Here is a 9,693-nt window from a genome sequence, read left to right as displayed (position 1 = left end):
TGAGCTTAAATCTGAAGGATGCTACTTCAGCATCAGATGAAGGAATTATACTGTCCGAATCTGAGATTTCATCCTCAGAGGCTACCAACGTATTCTCATCAGACCTATGAGGAAGGGCAACCAGTGTAGCAGCAGGTGGTACAGAAACCTTACTATCTGAATCTCTAATTTTCCACTTGCGATTTCTCTTTAGTATAGGAAAATCAGATAATGCCACAGATATCGCAGAAGATACCTAGGCAGTAAATTCTGCAGGCAAAAACCTCCTCCAGGAGATCGAGAGAAACCACAGGGCACTGCATGTGACGCCATAGAGGCTAGGGACGTTACAGGATAAAGCTGTGGCACTGCCTAATTAGCATCATCCAGGGAGATATGAGGCTCAAAATAATAAGGAATTTTCCTTTTAAAATTAAAATGTTATAATTTAATATTTTTTATAATTTAAGGCAGAGCAGATGAATGTCCATAGGAGCAGCCATAGCTCCATGAACAAACTTTACAGAAAAAAACAGCACAAGAATAACACATGATAACAATTTTGAGCTATCACTTTAAATCATATAAACTTAGTGAAGTACATAAGAAGCAATAATACCCAGGAAACAGACCCCTGTTCCAGAGTAAAATAAAAAATGCCCATATTATATATAACTAGTTTATTATAAGATCTGCACTGTCACTATAAGTACTTCTGAGGAAAAATACACTGTCATAAGATACTAGATAATAGAGCTTATAAAGCAATGGAGTTATGACTAATATGAAAAACTGATTTGCTGCCAACCTTCAGCACATTTCCCCACAAGTCCCAAGCGGTTGACATAAGCCTCTCAGACTACTGAGGCACTAACACAAGGCATCATAGCTCCATATGGATAAAAAAGCGGTGTCACATGAACGGAGTCAGCAACCTGCTGAAAATGGTGCCGCTCCGTTCCTGAGACTTCAAGAAGGAAGGCGGAGTCAAGGTGGCGCCCGTGTTACAGGCTCGCAAACAGAAATAGTGCTTTTCCTCATAACGTTCAATAAAAAAGGTTAACACAGCTCCTACTAGGAGCGGAAGAGCTTAGAGGGTCACACAAGATCGGTCTGAGGAGTGAACAGTGCTTCTAATCAAGCGCTCGCTTCCAGAACCGATAGATCCTTAAGACGCATTTAAACATTGCTATTTACATATGCAATATCGTCCCTTGCAGGGACCGTTAAACAAGTGCAGTTTACAAGCTTTTTAAACTGACAATTATACAAATACAAAAATGAGCCCCATATAACTGGTTAACCCCTTCATCACCAATAAAGGGGAAGTAGTCTCTCTCACATCAAGTGCCTGCACCTGCCACAATAAACATCCAAACTAGGATATTATTATGTCCCCATAAATGTCTGCAGATCCTTTAAGGTGCAGTCTCCCAAACTTAGGCACTTACTTGCATCTAGCCATCCAGCAGGAGGACAGCTTGCAAAGCATAAGAGGACGCATACCCATCACAGAGACCTGTATAAAGAGAAAGAACAGAGCAAACCTACTCTGGCTTTCTATACCATGGACAGCAAATATATTAGGAAAACGCAGCAAGGCTCACCTTACAAGCTCCTAACTGCTTTAAAGCCACCACTGCCCTTACTGAAGAGACTAATGTGGAGTACAGCTAGACCCAATCTTTGAATAAGGGGAAGGAACAGAGCAACCTACTCTGTTCTAAAATAATAAAATCTTGATTGAAGTGAAATAAATCCAATTTCTTCAGACACCAAAACGTCACCTCCTCCTTGCACCGAAGGCAAAGAGAATGACTGGGGGTTGTGGGAAGAGAAGTGATACTTAACAGTTTAACTGTGGTGCTCTTTGCCTCCTCCTGCTGTCCAGGAGTGATATTCTCAACAGTAATTGATGAAGCCGTGGACTCACCATATCTTAGGAAAGAAATAACCTTCATCTCCATGAAATTAATTATACACACACACAGTAAAGATTCAATAACACAAAGGCTGTGATAGGTAGATTACACATGTGGGTTTATTAGGAAATGCAGATGGATTATAGTAACTATAAGGAATATTGTGTAGCAACCAAAGAACATTACATTGATGTTTAGAGCAGTGAAAATGTTAACACTTATTTTTTGCTTGTAAATAAAATATAAATATAAAAAAGAGAACATTATTGTGGGCTGAATAATTCCATATTAAAGCTGCATTTTTATTATGAGAACCATATTTCAAGAGGTATCATAAAACTACAAAATGGGCTAGATTACAAGTTGTGCGCTAACTTTTGTGTGCGAGTGATATCAATTTTTCTTCTTTTTTTTGTGCGCGTCAGAAATAGCGCTCATATTACAAGTTGAACCACAATTGCGAGAGCAAGGTGTTTGACTGCCAAGGGCTGTATTGTATATATACATACATACACATGTCTAAATATGTATATATATATATATATATATATATATATATACAGGTATAGGTATACAGGTATGTATAGACAAACATACAGGTAGAAAATCCTTTAACCAAACTGCTTGGGACTAGAGATACACATTTGTTTTCGTCACAAAAAACTAATTTTCGTTTTGTTTTACCGAAAAGAAAATCCAAAAGAATGCACCAACAAAAATATGGAGAGCACATTAAGGTAAGTATTGTAGCTACAGATTAAGTTTTCACTGTAGCGTTGAAACAAATACATTTATTTTAATGAAAACTAATGTAAATGTTTAACGATTCGATTTTAGTCTCATTTTGAAGAAAAAGGAATACCGAATAGCAGCAGATAATTATTTGGGGAAACGAATTTCCCTGAATATTTGTAACAAAAATTTAATACGAAACAAAGTTTCCTTCCATGCACATCTCTACTTGGGTCCGGAAAAGGTTTGGATTGTGGGATAGTTTGGATTGCGGAATATTTTGGATTTTGGAATATTTGTATCTTTAAAATGGAAAAGTTTGGAGAGGGTATCAACCAAGAGTAAAAAATTATATCTTGTGACATTTAGTCAATATCATAATACAGCTTTTACATGTGATATAATGGTAGTTTTATATAATTTGTAATACTTTTGTATACATAGTAGCATTCAAAACTGTATTTTTATCTTTTAAATAAAAATATTATTTAAACTGGAAGGGCTGAATCATATTTCATGTTCGACTTTCACAAGTCATATGTTCTTAATATATATTTTTATATATTTGTCAATTTTTTCTTGCCTAGTAGTATGTCTGTTGCAATGTACTACAAAGATTACAATGACTGTAAACCTGAGTCCTTTCAAGAAAAAGATGTTTTTAAAAAAAAAAAAATTATTAAAAAGATTGGATTACAGAATAAATTTGGATTTTGGAATTCCAGATTTGGGAATATGTACCTGTATATAGTTACTGTATATATATATATTTACAATGAAAATAACATATTCCTGTAAGTGAATTGCATTGGAATGTGAAATATTCATAACTCCTGTCGGGTTAGTGTGTGAGTGATAGGTGTTAGGTTTTTTCTTCTGCGCTCTCCATCGACTTTTATGGGGAGAATACGTTAACTAGGTTGCAATATCGCAAAGTCTGGAAGTTAGCTCTTGTCGGGTTTTGCTCATGCAGAAACTTTAATCTTTCAACTTGTGATATGAATGCAGTCCAATGCATGCAAAAAGATTAATGCTCGAGCGGGAGTGCTAAATAGCACGCCACTTGTGAGCTAGCCCAATATGTCTTTAGTTCTTTGGATGAAAATGTTGTTTTTATTATATTGCAATTTAAATAACTGAAATATGCTCCTACACAAATTTTATTGTTCATACAAGGTCTCTAATTACTTACTTAAAGGGACAGTCTACAATAGAATTTTTATTGTTTTAAAAAATAGATATTCCCTTTATTACCCATTCCCCCGTTTTGCACAACCAGCAGTTATATTAATACACTTTTTACCTCTGTGATTACCTTGTATCTAAGCATCTTCTGACAGCCTCCTGATCACATGACTGTGACTATTTAAAATATGTGTTGCATTTAGTACTGTGTTGTGCTAACTCTTAAATAACTTCCCGGGTGTGAACACATTGTTATCTATATGGCCCACATGAACTATCAGTCTCCTGTTGAGAAAAGCAAATACAAAAGCATGTGATTAAGAGGCTGTCAATAGAGTCTTTGAAACAGGCAGACATTTAGAAGTTTAAATGTTATAAAGTACAGTATATTAATATCACAATGTTGGTTGTGCAAAGCTGGGGAATGGGTAGTAAAGGCATTATATATTTTTTTAAACAATAAGAATTTTTGTGTAGACTGTCCCTTTAATAAACTGGGATGTTATCTAACATTCACATGCAAATAGGGAGAACATTTATTTTATACTAAACATTTTCAGTGATTTGTTACCTTATTTGAAGTTTTTAATGCCAAATAAATTCTATATAAAGATATGATGAAGTTATAAAAAAAATGCATTTATGTGGCATCAGTTCATATCACTCAGTTCAGCTTTGAGAAAAAACAAAACTTTATCCTGATTTATAGAAATACCAAGCCTCATATAACAACATTGGTGAATACTGAGGGCTGCAGTAGAACATGTTGCATGACTGCATCCATAGTCGAGTATATAATTTAATCAATCTTGAGTCGTTTTTCTCTGGTTTCAAGGCCTACAAAAAAAATGGTTGATGTTAGAAACATTGTAAAACGTGCTTGTTGTTGACTGATATGAACATTTTATTTGGAGCATGACACAACTAGTTTACCTATTGCCATTTATACTTTAAAACACCAAACAATCGGCTAGATTACGAGTTTTGCGGTAAGGTGAAAAAGCAGTGTTATCAGGTTATATAGGTTTCACTACCGCTGGTATTAGGAGTCTTGCAGGTTTAGGGACACCACACACTTTTTTGGCCTTTTTTCAATGGGACTTCCATAGCACTGGTATTACAAGCTTTTTTTTTTTTTGGCCAAAAAGTGAGCGGTACACCCTATCCCGTCAAGATTGGCAACGCATTCTAAGGTCAGTAGTTATGAGTTTTACACTTCAAAGCTGTAGCATAACTAAAGTGCTAAAAAGTACACTAACACCCATAAACTACCTATTAACCCATAAACCGAGGCCCTCCTGCATCGCAAACACTAAAATAAAATTATTAACCACTAATCTCCTGCTCCAGACATTGCCGCCACCTACATTATACTTAGTAACCCCTAATCTGCTGCCTTCAACATCGCTGACACCTACATTATATTTATTAACCCCTAATCTCCCTCCCCCAATGTCGCCGCAACCTACCTGCATTTATTAACCCCTAATCTGCCGCCCCCAACATCGCTGCCACTATTCTAAATTTATTAACCCCTAAACCTAAGTCTAACCCTAACCCTAACACCCCCTAACTAAAATATAATTAAAATAAATCTAAATAAAATTCCTATCATTACCTAAATAATTCCTATTTAAAACTATATACTTACCTATAAAATAAACCCTAAGCTAGCTACAATATAACTAATAGTTACATTGTAGCTAGCTTAGGGTTAATTTTTATTTTACAGGCAAGTTTCTATTTATTTTAACTAGGTAGAATAGTTACTAGCTAGTTATTAACTATTTACTAACTACATAGCTAAAATAAATACACATTTACCTGTAAAATAAAACCTAACCTAAGTTACACTAACACCTAACACTACACTACAATTAAATAAATTACCTAAATTAAATACAATAAAATAAATTAAATACAATTAGCTAAATTACAAAAACAAACAAACACTAAGTTACAGAAAATAAAAAACAAATTACAAGATATTTAAACTAATTAAACCTAATTTAATAGCCCTATCAAAATAAAAAAAGTCCCCCAAAATAAAAAAACCCTAGCCTAAACTAAACTACCAATAGCCCTTAAAAGGGCCTTTTGCGGGGCATTGCCCCAAAGAAATCAGCTCTTTTACCTGAAAAAAAATACAAACAATCCCCCAACAGTAAAACCCACCACCCACACAACCAACCCCCCAAATAAAACCCTAACTAAAAAAACCTAAGCTCCCCATTGCCCTGAAAAGGGCATTTGGATGGGCATTGCCCTTAAAAGGGCATTTAGCTCTATTGCAGCCCAAAGTCCTAACCTAAAAATAAAACCCACCCAATAAATCCTTAAAAAAAACAAAACACTAACACCCTGAAGATCCACTTACAGTTTTGAAGATCCGACATCCATCCTCAACGAAGCCGGGAGAAATCCTCATCGAAGCATCAAGAAGTCCTCAACGAAGCCGGGAGAAGTCTTCATCCAAGCCGGGAGAAGTGGTCCTCCAGATGGGCAGAAGTCTTCATCCAGACGGCATCTTCTATCTTCATCCATCCAACGCGGAGCATCCTCTTCTTTCCGACGACTAACGATGAAGGAAGGTTCCTTTAAATGGCGTCATCCAAGATGGCATCCCTTAGATTCCGATTGGCTGATAGAATGCTATAAGCCAATCGGAATTATGGTTCAAAAAATCCTATTGGCTGATGCAATCAGCCAATAGGATTGAACTTCAATCCTATTGGATGATCCAATCAGCCAATAGGATTGAGCTCGCTTTCTATTGGCTGATTGGAACAGCCAATAGAATGCAAGCTCAATCCTATTGGCTGATTGGTAGGTAGGTGGTGGCGATGTTAGGGGCATCAGATTAGGGGTTAATAATATTTAACTAGTGTTTGCGAGGCAGAGTGCGGTGGTTCAGGGGTTAATATGTTTATTATAGTGGCAGCGATGTACGGAGCGGCAGATTAGGGGTTAATAAATATAATGTAGGGGTTGGCAATGTCGGGGGCGGCAGATTAGAGGTTAATAAGTGTAAGATTAGGGTTGTTTAGACTCGGGGTTCATGCTAGGGTGTTAGGTGTAAACATAAAATGTGTTTCCCCCATAGGAATCAATGAGGCTGCATTACTGAGCTAAACGCTGCTTTTTTGTAGGTGTTAGACTTTTTATCAGCCGACTCTCCCCATTGATGTCTATGGGGAAATCGTGCACAACAACCAGCTCACCACTGACTTAAGCAGCGCTGGCATTAGAGCGCGGTATGGAGCACAAATTTGCTCTATGCTCACTTCTTGCCTTTTAATGCCGGGTTTATAAAAACCTGTAATACCAGCGCTGTAGGAAAGTGAGAGGTGAGAATAAAGTGTAAGTTAGCAACGCACCCCTCTTACCGCAAAACTCATAATCTGTCCGAATATTTTTTAAGACCTTAGACGGACCTCTATTACCATATAATACATTTTAAGAGTAGCTTTAGGGAAATAAACACATGCTACAAATTGTACATTTCTTGTATCTGCTAATGTGAGCTTGTGGTGATTTTTGTCTAAAAAACATTCTACTTCCCATGCTTTGTATACAAAAATACCTATTGGGTCAGTTAATCAAGGCAAGTATTGCAGTAGAAGGAATAACATTTAATAATAAGCTATAAGTATTTATTTAAAATGATCAGGGTTGTAAAAACTGTGGTCTGATGCACTCAAACAAAGCACAGATGGAAACTAGAAATGTGTATGGAAGAATTTTTTTATTTTAAAGAATCATTCATCCAAAGAAATTCAGATGGACAATTTTTTTAAAAATAAAATTAAGTTGTTAATGAAATTTGTTAAAACAAACTAATTCTGATTATAAACAAAATTGATTAAAATAAATCCCTATGCAGACCCCTGAATGCCGTAACTGTAACCACTATTAACTTCAAACTCTGACCTTTCTACAACTAGCCCTACTAACCACAATTAACCCCTAAAATACCAGACCTACTGCCACATTTACTCCCTCTATTCACTGGACCCACCACCATATCTAACCCCCTATTTGCAACCACAATTAAACCTTTAGACTGCACCCAACACACAGCACTTAACCTTCTAACTGTCACAGCTTCACTACATTACACCCCCCTAAAGATGAGTCACCACCTCTCACGCCACACCACTCTAGCTGTTGCTAGGGACGCGTCGTCTGCTGTTCTGCTTGTTGCCTAGGGTAGAGACGGCTCCTGTGTGCGTGCGGTGGTGACATCATCGCCGCACGCTCCTTTCATTCTGAAGCCGGTCAGGATCTCCTGTGGCGTGAATCCTGCGTCTATGTATGTACCTATCACTGCCCAAGTATTGGTGTTACTTAGTGTGCTCCTGGGTGTGATTGTTACTGTATACTGGATTGCCATAACATTATTGAACTCTGCCTGTCTGACTACTCTGCTTGCTTAACCCCTAAGTACTGGATTGCCATTCTGTTACTGAACTCTGCCTGTCTGACTACTCTGCTTGCTTAACCCGTAAATTACTGGATTGTTGCCAAAGACTACCCTGCCTATTATGAGTACCGCTTACCTCATTTTGCAAACTTTCTCTGCTTTGGGATATTCCCTATCATTTCAGCTTGACACCGGGATAAGAAGACTACTGGCCAAGTTTGGTCTGATAGTGGAATATACGATGAGCATTACATTATACTTGGGCCATGGACCCAATTGAGGTAGCAAGAGAAGTTTATCTTCAAGGACAAATTGAACCGTACTGTACAGTTGCAGAGTGTGGATTCCAAACTAGAGACTATAACCGCTCAACTCTCCTCACTAGTTGCAGCAAAGGATTCCCCTCCTGTTGTTGTACCACCGGTCTCTGCTCCTAGTACTGCAACTTCTTCCCCTGCTTCTGGAAGTATACCCCGAATACCATTACCTGACAAATATGAAGGTACTACTGATTGCAGGGGTTTTATTAAACAGTGCCGGCTGCACTTTCGCAATGATCCTCACATCTTCCAGTCTCATCAGTCAAGGGTCACCTTTATCATTTCCTTACTGAAAGATAAAGCCCTAGCCTGGGTTTTCCCCCTTTTTGGAACAGAACGCTCCACTCCTGAATGATGCTGATGCTTTCATTTCTGCATTATCTTCTGTGTTTGGGACTTCTGGCCGTACTTCTGCTGCAGAGTATTCTCTCCTGGATCTCCGCCAGAGCAATAGAACTGTGGCACAATATGCCATCAAGTTTCACCCCTTGGTACTTGAGACCAGTTGGGATGGCAGTGCTCTTAAGGCAGCCTTTAGGAGAGGTTTGCATGAACGCATCAAAGATGAACTTACTTATCGTGATGTTCCTTCTTCCTTGGATGACTTTATAACAGTTTGTATCAGTCTAGACTCTCGCTTCCAGGAGAGACAAGCTAAGAGAGACAGAACTTTCCTCCCGTTCTTTTATTCATCCGGTCTCTGCACTATCCTCTACCCCTTCAACACCTCCAGTTACCCCAGAAGAGGAACCCATAGATCTCTCCTCCTTCAAACCCACAGAGTCTGAAAGACAGAGAAGAAGGAGCTTGAGACTATGCTTTTATTGTGGTTCTAACTCCCACCAACTAAAGAATTGTGACATTCAGCCAGGAAAAGCCAATACTTAGAGAATAACTGGGGTACTTCTGTGCATGATCACTACTAAATCCCCTTACTCCTCTCGGATCCTGTTACCTGTTACCCTTACCTTCCTTCAGAATTCTGTCCACACTCAAGCCTTCATTGATTTAGGGGCAGCTGGAAACTTTCTGGATCACCATTTTATGATTCAGGCTGGGTTGCCTCTTCTGCTGGAAAGACATTGTCTCAAAATAACTACTCTGGATGGCACTCCCCTTGGTTCAGGGTTAA

General features: G+C 38.0%; 1 protein-coding gene across 1 annotated transcript in view; it reads right to left on the bottom strand.

Moving 5' to 3' along the window:
• Positions 1 to 2,002: 2,002 nt before the first annotated feature.
• The window catches only part of AIG1 (androgen induced 1), a 717,445-nt gene continuing 709,754 nt past the window's right edge, over positions 2,003 to 9,693 (bottom strand). The window contains exon 6 of the mRNA XM_053710640.1: positions 2,003 to 4,655. Within this exon, the coding sequence (XP_053566615.1) occupies positions 4,618 to 4,655 (38 nt within the window). The 3' untranslated portion in view covers positions 2,003 to 4,617. The remainder of the gene's footprint in view (positions 4,656 to 9,693) is intronic.

This window comes from Bombina bombina, chromosome 4 (genome assembly GCF_027579735.1).
Source record: "Bombina bombina isolate aBomBom1 chromosome 4, aBomBom1.pri, whole genome shotgun sequence".
Taxonomy (NCBI): Eukaryota; Metazoa; Chordata; class Amphibia; order Anura; family Bombinatoridae; genus Bombina; species Bombina bombina.
The sequence above is the reverse complement of the archived record's forward strand: the minus strand, read 5'-3'. Positions and strand labels throughout refer to the sequence as shown.